General features: G+C 38.4%; 1 protein-coding gene across 3 annotated transcripts in view; it reads left to right on the plus strand.

The window, feature by feature from the left end:
• Positions 1-19,940, plus strand: part of Tasp1 (Taspase 1) — a 272,831-nt gene that overhangs the window by 82,661 nt on the left and 170,230 nt on the right. For all 3 annotated transcript variants that reach the window (XM_068230008.1, XM_068230006.1, XM_068230007.1), the window contains one exon: positions 5,215-5,363. In XM_068230008.1, the coding sequence (XP_068086109.1) occupies positions 5,215-5,363 (149 nt within the window). The remainder of the gene's footprint in view (positions 1-5,214; positions 5,364-19,940) is intronic.

Raw genomic sequence — 19,940 nt, forward strand, 5'->3', positions numbered from 1 at the left:
ACTGATAGGTAATCTGCCACCTGGGCAACAGTCCTAAATGCAGATCAGTGATGATTGATTCATTGATTGATTTATTGATTCGTTGATCGATTGAATGAATTTTGCACTGAAGTGGTGTGTTAGAAATAAATGTTTATAATATGTTTTCATATTGAGCTACAAGTTAAGCTTTAATTGAATGTTAGTTATAGCGACTATGAAGTGAACAATTCTCAACACTTCGGAGGACCTGAGAAAGGGATTTTTCTAGGACATGCAGCCACACACTTGTTGTTTTATGGTTGTAAAATGTGACATACGTGGTGCGAATACTCTTTAACCTTGTCAAACAGACAATATTACAATTCCTTGCCCACATTTCGAGAAGTACCTGAAAATATTAATTGTCCAAGGAAAAGTTACCAGAATGACTGGGTTTCTGCAGCGAATGGCACCAACTCACCAGTGCTTCAGAACGACACTCAGACTAGAGAGAAATAATATTCCATTGATTCAAGGATTGTTTAGCAAATATGCAAGTCAGAAGGTAAACACCTAGTAGCACTGCCATAGAACCAACACTCATGATTACGTTTCAACTACCACATTTCTGTTTTTGAATGCAGATTGGAAATCCACAAATATGAAGTTTTGAAGCTTCCACTTTATTTATAAGTTGTTGTTTTACAGTACCAGTTTTGACCTTGTGAAGGTCATCTTCAGCTGACAATCATAACATGCAATTAAAACATCACAATAAGAATGTCACATAGTGTGGGTAAAACATTGTCATTTACGAATGTTCTTTGTACTGTCCAGCGGGGCAATTTCGGACACAGAGGTGGTTTCAGACAGATGGTAGATTTGCCGTATTTTGTTGCATAGCAATGAGCCGCCGGTGCTTTGCACTTCCGCGCACGTTTTAGTTTGACCTTAAGGTTTTTTTTCTGCGTTCTGCGCTTTTTATTACGAGTCGATTTCATACTTTGGAAAATTTCCTGTGTGCACTGGCATTGTTGAAAGTTTGTGCATTATCATTAAGTGGATACTTTTGATTGTCGCGACAGGAAAGAATGCGTTATAACTAGGGTTCTTAGTGAGATCAAGTGACTGAAGTGTTTATAAATCATTGCTGTGGAATTTTGATGTAATTTAGTGAAAAATAGTGTTTTACGCACATTTTACTGAAAATTGAAAGCAGTCCGGGTGATTTCGGACAATGCCTAGAAATTATCAGAGGCAGAAAGAAGCTGCTTCAAGGTGTAATTACGAACCAAAATTATTAGAAAACGCCGTACGTGATATTAAAAGTGGCAAGTTGTCTTATAGGAAAGTATTTGATTTGTATGATATGCCTTGCACCACCCTACAAAATAAAGTGCAGAAAGTACATCCAAAAAGTGGGAAGACACCCGATGCTAAATGAGGAAGAAGGAAATGCTCAAGGAAGCTCGTCACCCTCCGGCCATGCTCCAACACAACCTGCTACTTCCCTCCGCCACCGCAAATAAAATGTTCTTTCTGGGAAGTCATTTTTGGCCATGACTTCCGCCGAGATGAAAGCAGTGCAGAAACAAGTGATGGTGCTGGCAGCAGCAGTGAAAATGAATGCGATGAAGCACACAATGGATGTAATGACGTTCTGGTGTTGCAAGAAGAGGCTTTCCTTTTTGCAGATTATAAATACAAGTTGAGGAACAAAGAGCATACAGGCAGTATTTTGGCCTGGCCTGATATATTCATTCAAGGGATGTGGATTTCAAATACTTGTGCGCATTTAAAAACAGCAGAAAAGTGTGTTCCCTAAATCCCTGATAAGGATACAATAGCTAAAGAACAAATTTTGAAAATACTTCCAGTTCAAGTTGAGAAGAGATTAATGTTTACTTTCAAAGAAAACGTATTTTAGAATTATAGGCCTTGGCAGCTACATATTCATTGTATCGACCGTTTTTGCACTGAGATTTGTATTGTGTGTAAGAAAAATTATTAGGATCTTTCAGAAGGATCTCTGTGCAGTTTATAACTATTAATATTTCAATTTAGACCGGAAAACTTTACATTTACCTTGTCAGAAAATAAAGATCGATCATTAACACATTACATTTATCAGTACAATGATTTTAACCAGCTAGTCATACTTTGGACACGCTGAGAACACTTTAAATATCACAACACTAAAGCAAAAAGAACGAAGAATTGAAATAAAAGACTATTTGTGTCCGAAATCACCTAATACGCTTTGAAACTTCGGACAGTAGTTTAAAAAGCATGTGCGTCCGAAGTACAGGGTGAATTCGGACACTCCTCTTTGTTTTCTCAGAAAAACATGAGTTGGCGTATATTTTTCGTTTGTAGGGTATTGTATTAATTGGATGTATTCCTCATTATTAGGATGATAAACAATACAATTTAAGATTCCTTTCGTGAGTTAAGACGAAAATAACCTCAAAACCGTCCGAAATCACCCCGTTTGATGGTACTAATTTAAGGGCCGTTTTCCCCAAATGAGTTTAAACCAGGTTTATTTTAATCTAGTTTAAGTCTGAGTTTAAACTAACATTCATTTTCCCCATATTGGTTTAAACTTTGAATCAAGTTTAAACCTGGCTCAGAGTTAAACCTTCTATATTGTTGGTTTAAACTGCTGTTTATATTCAACCTTCTTGACATTTTATTAACGTATCTGTGATTTTCCTAATAGAAGGGTTAGTTTTGACTACCAGTACTTCAGCACTTTAATGAAAAACGTACTAAAATTATAACCTAGTATTAGCATTAGAAAAATGGGAGAATTTATTGAAGTCTTTGGTTAAATAGGAAATAATTTTGATGTGCAAGAGAGGTTAAGAAGCCGCGTTCCAACAAAAGTTTACAATCTTGGAAAATCGGATGTAACGGAGTTCTTTGATGGATTTATAATTCATAAGCGAACAGCAAGGATTGTCTAGTATCGAAGAAGGATTCATTTAAAACGTCAACTGCACGAAATAATGCTATTTCGCTACAAGCAATGATTCTGGTTGCTTTAAGATATGATGCAGCAGGCATTTTTTCATTAACAACGGGGACCACAGACCTTAAATTGCAGTCTCCTTATAATATTATATACTGTATGAGTACTGTAATGTGAAGCATAAAAATATTCGTACATAACTTGTGTAATATGTCCGATCTTCATGCGGTACCTGGTGGCTGTGGTCGCTAAAGCGTAAAGTCCGCATCGTCCGAATCCGTGACAAGACGGTTCGAATCCCATTTGTCGAAAATATTTTTACCATCAGAATGTTGACCGGCACGGTAGGAGAGGCGGTGGTATACAATTTCTAATCGCTAGATTATATATTTATAGGATCAGAAAAACAAAAAAGTGTTTCATGCTTGCTAGCAAACTTGTAATAGAATAAATTATAGTGAAGAATGTTTCATCGTATCTATTGCCAGCATACCAGCAATAGAAATATTAATGCTATAGGGAGAAGAGTATTATGCATACAGTACGACATATCGCGAACTTGGTTATGTTATAAACGAATATGGAATCAAGTAATACATCTCCAAATAATACATCCTCAGTGGTCTGTCTGCTGGATCCAAGGTTTGTGAGATTGATCCCGGCCGAGGGCGATGGATTTTGATAGGAGATAGATCCCGAGCATGCTTAGAATTTGTTTACTTGAAATTCACATAAATGTTGATTTTCTGAGGAAAGGAATACCGTAGGCCTATTGCTGAAAGACCAGGATTTTAATATTTCAACGTTCCCGTGTGTTCCATAAGAAAATACAGACATCAAAAGACACGTATTAGGCCCACGGTACTTGTTTATGGTAAAGCATGACAGAGAAAAATAAGAAATAAAAGTGCGTTCCAATAAATTGTAGACAGCAATAGGTAGAATTATATGACACAACACTTCGCACAAATTGTAACAATTTATTTGTCAGTAAAGCTAATATCCCGCCGAATTTGTTCTTTATTCACTACGTATGATAGCATTAATTCGCCACAAACAGCTGATATTATTACAAAAATGTCAGTCATTGAATTACTTGGCTCTGATTGGCCAATTCCAATCGACCATGCCTTCGACTATTCCTTCAGTGCAGCCAACGTTAGCACCAACGACAGCTCGCCCGTTTAAACTAAACGAGTGTCAGAAATTGGTGGAGAAAATGGACGCAACTTTAAACTAGGTACTAAAGTTAAACGGGTTTAATTTATACCAGGTTTAACTCGATTTGGAGAAAATGGCCCTAAGTAATCGTCTACGTTAATTGATATGAGAGTTTAAACTTTACAATGCTATTATGTGCATGGATGATGTATGTAGAATATAAACATCCACTGTTCCACATTAAAACTTATGACTAGGTGATTACATCATTTTAAAGCACAAATGAATTCATGCGGCGTATTGTATTTATGCGACTATGTTATGACATAATTATAATCAGCCGTGTTTGTTTACTGGTGGTATAATGTTATAAGTTTCTTGAAATATGCATGTTAAAATCAAGGTTGTTGTTCAGTACGGAACTTTGTCGATCTATACACAGTGCTTGTAGTTTATGGTTTTACCATAACATTTGATAGGATATGTAAAGCAACGTGCCTCCCTTATTCAAACGTCATTACATATTACTTGATTAGCGTGAGGCTCCTTTCTTCACTTTGTGTCATTGAACATATTTTGTATTGTACTTGTTGACCCTTGATGTGAGCTGTTCGGAAGCACATAACATACCAATTAATGTAGACGAAGATAAGACGAAGAACATTCGCAAATTGATAATGTTTTTTACGCATACTATGTGACACCTTTATCATTTAAGAATGTATTTTTAACCTATATCATTCATGTACATATTGTAGTGTTAAGATTTAATCTTCATATCACAGTTAACGTAGATGATTACTTAAACTAGTACAAAGAACATTCGTAAATGACAATGTTTTACCCACACTATGTGACATTCTTATTGTGATGTTTTAATTGCATGTTATGATTGTCAGCTGAAGATGACCTTCGCAAGGTCGAAACTGGTACTGTAGAACAACAACTTATAAATAAAGTATTGATTAGGTGGAAGCTTCAAAACTTCATATTTGTGAATATTAAAATCAATATGGAGATGAAACTTATAGATTATGATGAGATTGGAAATACAGTTAACTGTCCACCTTTAACTGAGAAGGAGAGGATAGTATCTAATTGCATTTGTTGTTTTTCAGGCTCTCCATTCTTGGAGAACGTGGACAAACTTGGAGGAGTCATCGTACTGAAATGCCATCCAGCAGAGGAAACCGGAGAATTTTTATGGGCACACACGACCAAGTCCATGCTTGTTGCCTCGATGAGTACCCTGGACGACAGAACTAGGGTACGTATATCTTATAGCGTGTATAGTAGGTAAAAGAATAGGAACACAAGACAGTCACAAAAGGAGCAAGGGATCCCATCACGATTATATAAGGCGTGATCAAAAAGTTTCCGTTTGAGGGCGTTGCTGCAGTGGACATGTCGTTTTGTGCTGAGGTGCGTGCATCAGATGCGGCCACGTGAACTGTGGCGAAGTTGTTACCAAATGCGTCCAAACGGGACCTATGTGCTGTTATTCTGTTCTCGGTTGCCGAAGGACAAATGCCAGTTGCCATCCATCCGAGAATGAAGACTGTGCGTGGGGCAGCAGTTCCGTGATGCGCCAACTTCCGTGTGGGTCGTGTTTCAACACAAGACGCGGGTCGATGTGTTCATCCATTACGGACTACGACGAGCGAGCGGTCCAGATAGTCCTAATCTCTCCCCATGCGATTATCACGCGTTCGGTCCCTCAAAATGCCCTGTCGGACGAGGATGTGCAGCAGATGGTCACAGACTTCTTCACGCAGCAAGACACGGTGTTTTACCGCATGGGGATCTTCAACCTGGTGCGTCGGTGGGATGAGTGCCCCAATGTTCACGGCCATTTTGCCTGACCACGAACCTACTACGCTGGCGTAGCAGGGGGAGAGGTGATACTCCCACGTGGCGCATCCCAGGTGGCGGATAGGGGGGTCCTAACCGGCTTGCCGGCGGGCTTGAGAGAAATAAAATACCTCTCACGGACCAAAACACAACCCCTTGTGGGTGGGGGACGCAGACGAAGAATACACCCACGGTATCCCCTGCCTGTCGTAAGAGGCGACTAAAGGGGGCGACCAAGGGGTGATTGGATTAGAACCATGAAACTACTTGTGATTAGTACCACCACGCGGGGAACACCATGGGTCGCTATTACTTGCGCGAATTACTACGTTAGGTACCAAATAGGTTTGTAATTAGTAGCAATCAGGGGCACCGTACGGTCAGGCTTTTATGGTACCTGTGATTAGTATCAACTATATGAGCGACAACCAGGGTTCTGGCTTGCCTATGATTAGTACCGACTGTATAAGGAACACCACGGGATAGTACGAGTCCCTGTGGTTAGTACACTTACGTAATGGAAATCATAGGTTTGCGTTGCCTGTAAATGGCGCCGCTATGTGTGAAACACCATAGGTCTGTATTATCTGTGAGTCTACGATACTTTTGATTAGTTCCACACTATGTCAAATACCATGGTTCTACTTTCCAAGCGGTAAGTACCATTATGAGAGGCCGATAACCTATATTTAGGACCCCTTTAGCTTGCAAACATCATTGATTCAGTATTGAGCTATAGAAACAGTCCCTTGGTCAGTATTAATCTTGTTCTCCGTCAGTTTCTGAGACTGAGGCATTGCGGGTCGGCTCCACTGATTGTTTTAACTTCATATCCATCCGTTCAGTTTTCATTCTCACGTTTTGAATTCTGGTCAGTGGAGGATTTTGGATTTTTATTTTGTCATTGCATTTTGTCTCATTTCGTACCATCAGGGGCCGATGACCTAGATGTTAGGCCCCTTAAAACAACAAGCATCATCTTCATCATCATCATCATCATCATCATCATCATCATCATCATCGTTTTGCCTGATTCAGGACTGTACGGTTGTCGAAGGGAGACTTTTTGATCGCTCCTTGTTTAAACATTGTTAGGGGGCAATTATGTTGATACTGTGCAAGTGGCTGCAAGAGAGATATTCGGTTCAAATCCCACTGTGGACAGACCTGAGGGTGGTTTTCACACGTTAATTTAGCGCTCGGCTGCTTCCTTCCCACTCCTATCCATTTCCTATTGCATCGTTGTGTCTGTGCGATATAAAGCAAATTGTCCTTGTCTGCTCTTCCCGCACTGACAAGGAACAAACAAGTCGTCATAGAGAGATAGGAACAAGAGTGATGTACAGTACCTCTCACCGGCAGACACCCCTCATTGGTGGTCCGTACTTAAATACCGTGTTGTGTATGAGTTATTTACCCCTCTTATGCGAACACCCTTTATTACGGACGCGGACACACCATAGCCACGAGAAACTCCAATTAAACCTCTCCTAAAGGACACTTACTTTTTCAAAAAATTATTTGTGTCCTGTACAGTATGTATTCGCTTACTTTTTGCACAGGCTGTAGTTCCAAGAATCACAGACACTGTAACTTTTGGTCCAGGCTGTACACATTCTTGGAAGGCAACACTAAGCTACGCTATCAATTCCGGAAGTTGTGTGATCTGACACGCTCGACAGCACCGGAATTCGTACCTTCACTGTCAAGTTACTTTTCATTGACTCGTGGGCTTTTGATGTGTTCAGTTTTACGTTAGTAAGTTGGTGTAAACCTGGCTCCGAGGTAGTTTTTAACTCTAAAAGAAAAGGTAGGCATAATAGCCTATCATAAACCTGAGAAGTGTAGTGTATGCAAACTGTCCGAAGTGTTCAAGATTGGAAAGACACAGGCAGCTGAAATTGTGAGAAAGCAAGAGGAACTAGTGAAAGAATGGCATTTAAATGGCAACCAACAGCGCATCAGACTGTTTCAAAGTGATAGTGGAGCTCTCATTGACAAGGCAACGCTAGAGTGGTTCGCTAAAATAAGAAGTCAGAATGTCCCTGTGTCAGGACCAATGATACAAGCAAAACCGTTAGAATTTGCGGCAGAATTAGGTATGGGAGATTTCAAAGCCTCGAATGACTGGCTAGAAAGATTCAGAAAGCGACATGGTATCAACTTCAGAGTGATTTGCGGAGAATAATCCAGTGTTAATATGGAGATTGTTGAAAACTGGCAAGAAAAAATACCTTCAATCAAAGACGGGTATACTCCGGAAAATATTTTGAATGCCAATGAAAATGGATTATTTTTCTGTGCTTTACCCGACAAAAGTTTGTGTTTCAAAGGAAATCGTTGTACTGGTGTAAAAGTTGCGAAAGAACATCTTACGGTCTTGTTATGTGCAAGTATGAGTGGAGAACGGGAGAAGCCTCTTGTGATCGGAAAAGCTGCAAAACCAAGGTGTTTTAAGAATATGGACGTTGGCTAGGACAATTGGACAGAAAAATGATACGCCAGGAGCGAAAAGTGTTATTATTCCTCGATAATGCACCATCGGATCCTGATACAATTAAGTTGCAAAATGTGAAGAACATCAGTTTCTCAGCCGCTTGACAAAGGAGTGATCCAGAACTTCAAGGTTATGTACAGACAGTTAGTGATGAAGCACTTAAAGGGGAATGAAGTAACCCTTCAAACACTGACAAAGGAACTGAATGTTCTCAAAGCAATTTCATGGATAACCAATGCATGAAAAAACATTACAGCGTCAACAATTCGTAACTGCTTTCTGAAAGCTGGGTTTCCCGCTAGTGGTGGATATCCCGAAATAGAATCGGAAACCCTTCTTGACAGCATGGAAACAACACAACAGTTAATTAATGCAACAAGTTTCAGTGTACAGGTGAATACCTATATCGAAATTGATTCAGATATTCCAACAGAGTGTGAGAGTGGAGACACAAAAACGATTTTTCAGTCAATCCAAGGGAAGAAGGACAAAAATTAAGATTCTGGCAAAAGCGGGAGTGAAGGTGATGCTAATGACGACCTTGAAGAAAATATGGAAATTAATGTGCTGCCAATAACCTCGTACAGTGAGGCTCTCGGCTTTGTTAAGCGACTAAAAGAATTCTATTATAAACAAAACAATGAAAAAGGTGTAAATTTGACGCAGGATTTAATTGCACATAGTGAAATGTCGTATGGCTTTTAGTGCCGGGATATCCCAGGACGGGTTCGGCTCGCCAGGTGCAGGTCTTTCTATTTGACACCCGTAGGTGACCTGCGCGTCGTGATGAGGATGAAATGATGATGAAGACAGCACACACACCCAGCCCCCGTGCCATTGGAATCAACCAATTAAGGTTAAAATCCCCGACCCGGCCGGGAATCGAACCCGGGACCCTCTGAACCGAAGGCCAGTACGCTGACCGTTCAGCCAACGAGTCGGACATTGCACATAGTGAAAATATCATTGCTAAACCAAATGGACAAAACAAATGAACATTAAGGATTTTTTCAAGTGCTTATGCTTTACTGTACTGTGCTCTCACAACACAAGATTAAGATGCAAGAGTGTTGGCACGTCCTCAGATAATAATAATAAATTAACATAAAATCAGAAATGCATACCATTATCCAGAGAGAAAGAACGTCGCCAATTGTGGAAGCTCTGGACACAAGAGGTCTTGTGAATCAACTTAAATTAAGCTTAATTAACTAAACTTGGCTGAAATAATAATTCGTCAATAATTTTAAGAAACAAACTTTATTTAAAGTTAAAAACTTCATTATTGTTCCGTATTGAATAGAGAAATAAGATGTACAATATAATAGGTTAGGATCCACCTTTCAATACTCCGTAATAAGATGGTAAGAAGTAGTTACAACCTGTTTAATGGGACCGGTTTCAACACATTTTAAGTGTCATCATCAGCCAATTTTCGAAGATCTTAAAACAACTAGCACATTGAATACAGGCAAAAAAAAAAAATTAACAATGTATCATAACGTAGCAATTCAGTAAATGTTCAAAACATTTACTGAATTGCTACGTTATGATACATTGTTATTTTTTTTTTTTTTTTTTTTTTTTTTTTTTTTTTTTTTTTTTTTTTGCCTGTATTCAATGTGCTAGTTGTTTTAAGATCTTCGAAAATTGGCTGATGATGACACTTAAAATGTGTTGAAACCGGTCCCATTAAACAGGTTGTAACTACTTCTTAGCATCTTATTACGGAGTATTGAAAGGTGGATCCTAACCTATTATATTGTACATCAAACAAACTTTAATTATCCATATTATTTATTTATAACTTCCGACCTCAAAATTGATGTGTGAAAATTTATAATTACTCAAGGAATGATAATACCTTTTCAGATAAATTAAAAGAATTAAGAATATTGAAATTCAGGCATCAACCTCTTAAAAGAAAACAGAAAACACCTCAGATTAATTAATAATCGTAGGTAGGAGGTAAATTAAGATTAAATTAAATCCTTACAGTCTGAAAATCTCAAAGGTTTCTGAGGAATTGAAAGGTGAAAACCTTCTAATGAAGTATCTCGGTTAACAAATTGCCCCGCAAAGAGTCATAACCCGCAAAAATTCACACAATTTCAAATATCGAAGCAATAAAAATAATTCAAGAACATGCAATTAAAATCAGATGAAGAATAAACTAATCCAATATCACCCAAAAGATGGTAACTCAGCTCAAATAAACAAATCAATCACAGCACAACACATCTACGTGCACGCAAGATCATTCCCCAAGTAATGACAGTCAAGCCAATAATAATAATAATAATAATAATAATAATAATAATAATCAACTGACTCTCAAATGTCAGTTTCAACACAGCAAGGCAAAATATCATGTGTGCATTCTATGACATCGAACAGAAACAGATAACGAGCACCGAAATCAAATGAGAACTTGAAAAACCAAGTAACTCATTAGATAAGCCTTCCCTGAAAACACTTTTCTTTCTTATACTTGGCCAAGATGTCTTGAAAATATTTTAAATAATTAATATAATTATTATGACATTAAGGAAATGAAATTCAAGCGCAATAAGCTTATTCAGAGACTACTTACATGATAGGTTAGTTGAGAGCTCTTCAACGTAAATATACCTTTACAGACATGAAAATTAGAAATAACTGAATTAAAGGAAAAATAAATATCATCCATACATTAAAATTGAAACCGCGAGGACATGAAAATAATGTAGATATGATTAAGACCCAATTCTCAATTCTTGAATTTTAAAACAACCTCGAAAAGTTCAAAAACCAACTGTAGACTTTCTTACATATCCTTGCTTTTAAAAGTGTCCATGTCTCTTAGCATGATTACAGCACTATCGTTTTGGTAGGTTAACAGTACAGAAACGGTTAAGATTTACTTACAAGGTCGGACGCTAGCATGAATCAAAATCAATATTTAAAAAATAACCCATAAATTCTTCAGGCCTTACGCCCAGATTGGGAAAACACCACCCTGGATCGAGTCCCACGACCATTCTTCCTTCTTCCTTTACAATTTTATCCAAGAAACAGGACCCGTAGCGAAGCGTCTTATTCCAATTCAACCACAAGAATCAATCATCCAAACAACTGCTGCTCAGAGTTAATTGTCGGGCTCATACTTCACTTATCGCGACCAGATAGCAGCACCGCTTAGCGAGCTCTCGCCTCAAGTTCCGAGTTGACCGCTAGATGTCTCAACATTAGCCATTAAGGAAGATCATTCCTTCCGATATTTGTTTTTGTAGAGATGCAGACAAGGTCACAGTGCATAAATATAATGCAGAGTACATTGTACCCTAGCAGGTAATAATTGTAATTCCATTACAGTGTTAGAGATTGCTACATCTACATACTGATTTAAAGTTTCAAGAACTCATACGTTCTTCTTTTTTTAACATGGTGAACGGTAATAGTGTACAGTGTGCTCAATAGAGGTTTCCATAGAAGTGTTTTTGTCTCTTTAATACAGTACATCGCAGCTGCAGCAGCCCATGTACAACTTTCTCATGTGAATACAGTGCAGTATATTGTACAATACTGTATACAGTATACAATTAAAGGTACATTTGCGAGAGAATTGTTAACACATACAGTACATGGGTTATTGTGTTCCACGTTATGTTTAATGGTACCGGTTTCATAACCTCTCTACCAGGCGAGTTGGCCGTGCAGTTAGGGGCGCGCGGCTGATTTTGTAGTTCTGTAAAAAAAAAAAAAAAAAAATGTACTTATTTCACAGAAGTTTACATTGTCATTCATATTCATAAAAACACACAGAGAATACACTTTACTGTTATTACTGTTGTACTGTTTAACTGTTGTAAGTTATTTTTTGGCATTGCCGTTAGTAACAACAGCAGCAGGTTGTAGGGGTAATTTTCCTGAATACTTTTCTCCCTGTAATACAGATTCGATGACTTTCATATCTTCAAAACCAGGTTTGCATTAAAGAATCTTCTGCAGCTTCGAAGAACATGCTCTCCCAATGGCTCAGGAAACATTGCCAGTGATATCCAGGGAATCTTTGAGTGGCAAGGTTGCACTTTCCAACTGGAGAATAGTTTCTGGTATAAAACAAAAATTTGTCTTAATATATGCTAGGGAAGCGACGAGGGTCTTGGCTTCGGTGATGCAAGAAGCTTCTGTTTCATTCAAGTCATTGACGACATTTTAAATTCCTCAGCATAGTAAATAGCAGCAGCCAGCCAAGTTCCCCAGAGGGTAAGTATCGGCCCAGGTAGATCCTCTTTGAACAACTGTATACTTGTTGGGGCTTTTAAGAAAACTTTCTTTCCCGTGAAAACTTCTTTTAGTTTAGCAACTTTGATCATCGAAACTTCGAAAATCAAATACCGGTAACGCCAAGCCAAACAACAATCGACCACAAGTAGTTTTTAATTCTCTAATCTAATAAAATAAAGCACAATGGATACTAAAAGCACCCAACATAATGGCAAAATCCCTTTTTTTTAATCTTCCATTTTAATTTGGTCACCGGAACCGGTATACAGTTCGTACTCAGTTGATGGAAATCGTGTTCCGTGTAAGCTGTATTTGGCGTAAGTTAGGCCTACATCGACTTTTAAAGGTTATGTTGAATTCATTAGATTCACAATTAAGTATTTATTTTCCACCTAGTCGATACAATGATTGCTTAAGGCAATTTTTAATGGTCAAAAGTGGTACATGTTTCGTATATTATCAACATCTTCAGCCACATAACACTGTTTAGATGAAAAATGTTGAACTCGATAATATGGTTTCGAATGTAAATATTGATTGATTCTCGAAAATTCTCGAATGCATTATATTCAATTCTGCCTGTCACTAATCACAATCAAATTGGAAAGAGAAAAAATATCATCAAAACTTCAGAAATTACGGTTATTCGTGACCTTGAGTTCAGCTGGAGAGCGCGCTCGCTGTATAAGTCGGTACGAGTGCGAAATGCTAGAAACTTTTTAAATACAACGTGCGCAAATAAAACGACTGCAGTTTTTATAACATTTTAATACAAAAACATAAAATTCCCAGTCTTATATTAGGACCAGAACAGTAATAGGCAGTCCCAAAACCTCCCATGGCTTTATGTATGTAAGGTGCATCATCTGTTCTGGTCTCGATAACATAATCGTATACGATGATATTAAAATACTAAATTTGTGTTAAGAAGGAGCAGTTGCGATTTCTGCCTGAAAGCCCAGTGACTATACAATGCCCTGAGGGAAGTGCCGGAAACGTATTCGGCGATACAATTGAAAAAAGTAAAAAATATGAACATCTAACCCTGGACATAATGTAGACATTTTGCAAGTACGAACATTTGACGAAACTTGTTCCGTCTACAAGTAGAGCTGTCGAAATGCGCCGTCTCCTTCTAACTGCTGTGGCCACTCTCTGCTTTATGATTTCCGAGGATTCTCTGAACATTACCACTCAAATGTGATGCTGAGATGGTCCCTTATACAAGTGCACTGCCGATCGCTTTTCCAGTATATACATTACTTCCTCTAATTATCGCAATGACGGGGCGTTAACACCAAGATCTGTAAGTATTCCATAGCAGTCCTTTCGTGAGATACGGTTTCTTGAAAAACGCGTGACCAAGGATTTAGCGTTGATGGGACTGAAATTTCTGGACGGTTGATCCGGGAAATCGTTTCTTCGAGGAACGGATAATATGGGATTTTTATAATGTGATTTAATTGGGATGCTCGCGGGACCACGTAATTTGAACGGAGAATACGGGAAAACTTAGTTTCCGGGAACGTATAATCGAGGTTCTACTGTATAGTGATCCCCTATATCTTCTTTTATTTCATCTGTCTTCTGGTAAACAGGTTGCAAGTAATTCTTCCTTTAAGTGGTTCATTAGGTATACTGCGGCTGCTGATGTCTCCTAAGAATGTTTTCATGGTCAGGTTACTTAGCATGTTCCATGGGACTTTTGCAGACACCAACGCGTGACATAGGCAAAAGTTAAAGTTATCTTGAGGCCTGCCAACTGTGGAAGAAATAAACGTTTGCTTACTGTTGCTGCTGGACTTATTTCTCCTTGTTATACTAGCCTTGCGAGTAGCTGCAGATTTATGCTCCTCAAGATGAGATTTCTGCTCACATTTAACCTGAAATGAAGAATCCAAATTCTAAGTACTCTTCAGTAAGCGACTGACGAGAGATAGCAGTGAAGATGACGTCACTTAGAATGCCGACACGCCGGTAGCAAGGCAGGGATGTTGGCGGTGCAAGGCGATGATTCAAATGAAAGGAGGGATCAGGTTTACTGTGTGGTAGGCCTACTGTTGAACCAACAAATGACTGGCCATTAAGTTCTTTTGTACCAATATTTCATTATATGATAACACGATACCCTTATCCCTTTCTTCTACGGGATTGAGTATTGAAGTGAGACGAATCTTCGTAGCGAGTTTTTACGGCCGTATGCCCTTCCTGATGTCAACCTCACCAGAGGAATTAATGAGATGTAACGAATGATGTGATATGAGTAACTAAAACAGACTTTTATATGTACCATAGGTCTAAAAGTCGTATTCACCATTTTTTGTCTTTTTACGTTCAGAAATACTGCCTTCCCACGAAAATAGCCAGTATAACTTAAATACATTCTAAGTTTGTTAAATAATAGTATAGAATGTTTACACGTACAAATTAGCTCTTTATAACCTAGAAGTCATGTGTTTGCTGCACAAAATTTTGAGGTTAACGCATATTGGACCCCCCTTTATTATTTTTGGCTGTAAAAGTGGGGAAAAAGGGGTCTAATACGCGAGTAAATACGGTATTAACAGTTTTTAATATTAATTAGTTTTAATATTGATTTAGTTAGTAATTTATTTAAACTTATGTTCAATTCCATTAATTTACATAGTTTCAACTATTTTAAGTATGATTTTGATTCGTATGTGGTTAAGTGTAAGAGAGGGCCTCGAGCCCTAACTTCGCCACTGTAAAAAAAGGCACTAATAAATAAATGTAGTTGTTACTTATCACAAACCCATACGGATTCACCCTCTGTTGCCACTATTTAATTCACAAATTTCAATGTATTCGTTAGTTTCACACTCCCTGGAGCAGAATATGTGAATTTCATTGCACCTTAAAAAAAAACTAAATGAGGGGTTGACACCTAAAATAACCTAAATAGTGGTTTTACCTTCTTCAAATAAAGAATGTTATTTCCCCATTAAAATACAGTGTAAAATTATTTTCACCACGATTACAAGCAGTAGGACGGAGATATTTCAGGTTATTACCGTTAAATGCAGCACGTCCCATGCTTCCCACTACACGCGTGACATCTGGTGGCTCCTTGGTGCACCTGATAGAATGTCAGGAGGAACGTAAACAGTTTCGCCTCCAGTCGTCCACAGAGAGTACAGCTGGCAGAGTGTGTGGTGATTGGTTCCTGCAGTATGTTCTAACCGTAATAGCGAAACAACGCCTAAATTGCACTTATTAAGAAAATGGATTGCTACAGATGGACACTTCACTACGGATGGTTGAGTAGTCTTCTGTCAGGCATGCTCCAAAGAAGTAAGTTTCCCGTAACTGACCTAAAACCTGCAGTAGGTTGGTGCAAGCCACCCTGCACAACACCACTTCCAAAGTTTAAGTTTAGAGGTCAGTTATCAGAGAGCTTCACAATCACAACAGAGGTGAGGCAAGGAGATGGTATCTCATGCATATTATTTAACTGTGTCCTGGAAAAGATCATAAGAGACTGGACCAGGTCATTACCTGAGAACACCACATTAAGGATGGGGTTTAAAGCAGACAACTTGAGGATTCCACGCCTGGCCTTTGCTGGTGACCTTACTTTATTAGCATACGACATGCATGAGGCCACTATGCAGCTTCAAGCGGGTCTCTTGATCAACATTGGAAAGACCAAGTTTATCACCAACATCAAAGATGCCCCTACAGCAATGGGAGTCAGTGATACAAAGCATATCAAGAGAGCTAAAAATGTGAAGTACCTCAGAGAGTGGATATCGGAGGACCTAAGTGAAACAATGGCTCTTGAACAAAAGAAAATCAAATTAGACAAGGCCTACCATGCTGTAGAAAACTGTATGCCTCAAAGCATTTATCAAAGAATGTAAAACTGAGACACTATAATGCAGAAGTCAGACCATCAGTCCTCTACGCAGCAGAATGCCTATCCCATACTTGCCAACCCTTCCGATTTACCCGGAAACTTTCCGATTTTTTACTCGTCTTCCGGTTTTCCGCTTTATTTTTATTTCTTCCTATTTTTGACCAATATAACCTCCAGTACGGTCAGTACTCTTCCCCTAGGACGAATTCTTATGTGCTTGTGTAATTTACGCAACCTCATTTTTAAGCATATTTACCGGTATTTGATGCTTTATTTGGCAGGCAGATCATCCGTCGCCTTCGTGTATCGTATTTCCCGCTCACTACACCAGCGTGTGTGCTGTTCAGGTGGGAATTCGGGACGGCAATCGTCCTACGAGTCAGAGAAGGTGATGCGCACTAGCGACCGCTAGGGACTCCGTTGATCGGGACGAAAGAGTGAGTTTGTTATTGTGTGGTTCGCGCGCTCCTTTCTGTGCATAGTTTCGTTGGAGTTTTAGACCATGTCTTTTTTCTTGCGATTCTGTGCTTCTCCCCCTGTCGAAGTCATATGTTAATAATGTACGAGACATATTGATCTGTTTTGTATGTGGTAGTTTCGCATATTTTAGTGCTTTTGTGTTGATCAGAGTTCATAATTTTAATGACTTCAATGTATTTCAGAGAGTTGTGTCAGTGACAGTTTGTGGTATATTCTCTTCACATGATGACTACAAAACATAACAAACGTTATCTCCAAATGTTCAGGGATACCTATAAAACTGAATTTCCGTTCATTTTACAGTCTAATGAAGGAAACTATTATGCATTTTGTTCTGTGTGTCGGTGTGATATTAATATCTCGCATGGAGGGAAAACTGATAATTGTAGCTCACAGTGTCACACAGAAACACAAAGATAGTGCTAGCTGTTTCGAGAGGAACAAAAAATTAAGTAATTTTTTTGTAGGTGGGAAGGAAGATGATGCAGTCACTCGAGCAGAATGTTTGTTCATGGTATTCATTGTCGAACATAACCTTGCGTTGTCTCGTTGTGATCACGCAGGGCCATTGTTCAGAAAGATGTTCCCAGATTCAGACATTGCGAAGAAATATGCGTGTGCTAGAACAAAAACATCTGCCATAATGAATGAAATGGCCCGTGGTGCAGATAGTAAGGTGATTCAAACTTTAAAGACTGAACCTTTTGCGATTTCAACTGATGGTAGCAATGATAAAGATAGTAAGCTCTATCCTATCGTCGTCTCATTTTTCAACAAAGAATTGAAAAAGATTGAAAATCGTTTGCTATCCATGGAAAATTTGGAAGGCAATTCTACTGGTATTAATATTGCTAATTTTTTCCTGGATGTTCTGAAAAGATATGACGTTCCGATGGCAAACTGTATAGCTTTTAGCGCAGATAATGCTCCTGTTATGATGGGAAGAAAAAAACGGTGTTGCTGTTAAACTAAGAGAGCAGTGCGAAAACATTATCCTATGGAATGCTCATGTCATTTGATTAATTTGGCTGCCATGAAGGATGCAGACTCCCTTCCTGTCAAAATTGATCAGATGCTAATTGATATTTATTATTATTTAGACAAAAGCTCGAAGAGAAAAGATCTCAAAATGTATTAAGCTTTGTACCAAACTGATGTTAGAAAAATAGTCAATCATGTGTGTACATGCTGGTTATCCTTGGGGAAATGTTTGGAAAGATCGATTTAAGAGTGGGAGCCACTTCAGAGTTTTTTTAAGGATGAGGTAAAACGGTCCAATGGCTCAGACACATCTCTGAAGTATTTCCAAATTCCCAAGCTAAAGGCACATAAAGATACAGAAATGGAACATGGCCCTTGTGTCAGTAGAGTACAAGACCAAGCTTCTGTTATTTCTAGAAAAAGGAAGGCGGAGAGTAGTTCATCTCCATCTGTGAAGAAAATAAAGGAGTCTAGTTGTACTGCCAGTATTTCACGAGAGGAGAGACTATTTCTTTTTCTGTCTTCAAACTTTAATAAAGCATATGCTCATTTCTGGCATTTATCATCCCTACATTTGAGAAAACTAATAAAGTTCTTCAGTCGCAAGCACCTCACATTCATGTTATAAGATCAATGCTGACGGATATGTTGAAAGACATTCTGTGTAGGTTTGTTAAGCCAGTGGTTATAACTAAATATCCTACAGTTTTAGAAGTGGTCTATCACATGAGAGAGAATCAGAAAGCTGATGATGTAGTAATTGGCTGTTCAACATCTCGTCTTGTAGAAAATCTGGCACCTGAGGAGAAGAAAAACTTTTATTTGCACACCAGGAACTATTTTATTGCAGTTTGTGATAATATTATTCATAAATTTAATTTGAATAGTGATGTTTTTGTTAATTCTCAAGTAGCTCAGATAAATTCTTTGCAGACTTCTTTCTTCAATGCCATATAGTATTTTGTTTCAAAGTTTCCTGTTATATTGCCAGTGAAAGATGGTGAAGATGACGAAGAAGCAATGGATGTATTACAGTGCCAGTTTTGTGCTCTCCAAGTGGAGGATTTACCATTGTCTGTTGTGCAGGAAGAAAGAGTAGATTGTTCTTGGTCTGCTATAGGGGATATACGAGGTGCAGATGGGTTTTTCAAATATGGTAGAATCGCAAAAGTAATGCTCTCAATATTGACAATTCCACACAGCAATGCCGAGTGTGAAAGATTGTTCAGCTAGGTAAAAAAGACGAGGACACAATTCCGATCATCTCTGAATGACGAAAATCTCAGTAAACTATTGGTGGTCAAATCAAGTCTAAGTGGAAAGTGTTATGAGCAGCAGTATGATAGTGCATTGTTGAAGAGGGCAAAGTTAGCTGCCAGTTCAATGCTAAACAAGTAAACACAGCAGTCGGTATCACCTACATGTTTATATTCTTCACCATTTGGTAAGTTTTAGTCAGTTCTTGACTTATCTGTCTAAATGTTACTATTCGTATGTATGTGTCATAAAGGAGAAAGATTATTAGGTACGTTTTCTTGCAATCGTTTTTGTTTTCTTAGTTTAAGATTTTAAATGTAATGGTTAATTCGCATTGTAACTGTAGATATGTATGCCTTTTATCTTGTCCTCTTATCACCGAGACCGTAGCGCAATACACTTGATGAAATCCAAGAATTAAAAAATCTTCCTATTTTTTATTTCTAAAAGTTGGCAGGTATGCTATCCCTAACTAAAAAGAGCTCACTGAGAGCCCTGGAAGTGCAAGAACGGAAATTCCTGAGAAGAATAATAGGGCCAAGCATCCTACCAGATGGAAGGCGATGGTACAAACCCAACATTGAACTCTACCAGCATCAAGAAAACCTCATAGATGCCATCAGAAGAAAACG

Source organism: Anabrus simplex, chromosome 13 (genome assembly GCF_040414725.1).
Source record: "Anabrus simplex isolate iqAnaSimp1 chromosome 13, ASM4041472v1, whole genome shotgun sequence".
Classification (NCBI taxonomy): domain Eukaryota; kingdom Metazoa; phylum Arthropoda; class Insecta; order Orthoptera; family Tettigoniidae; genus Anabrus; species Anabrus simplex.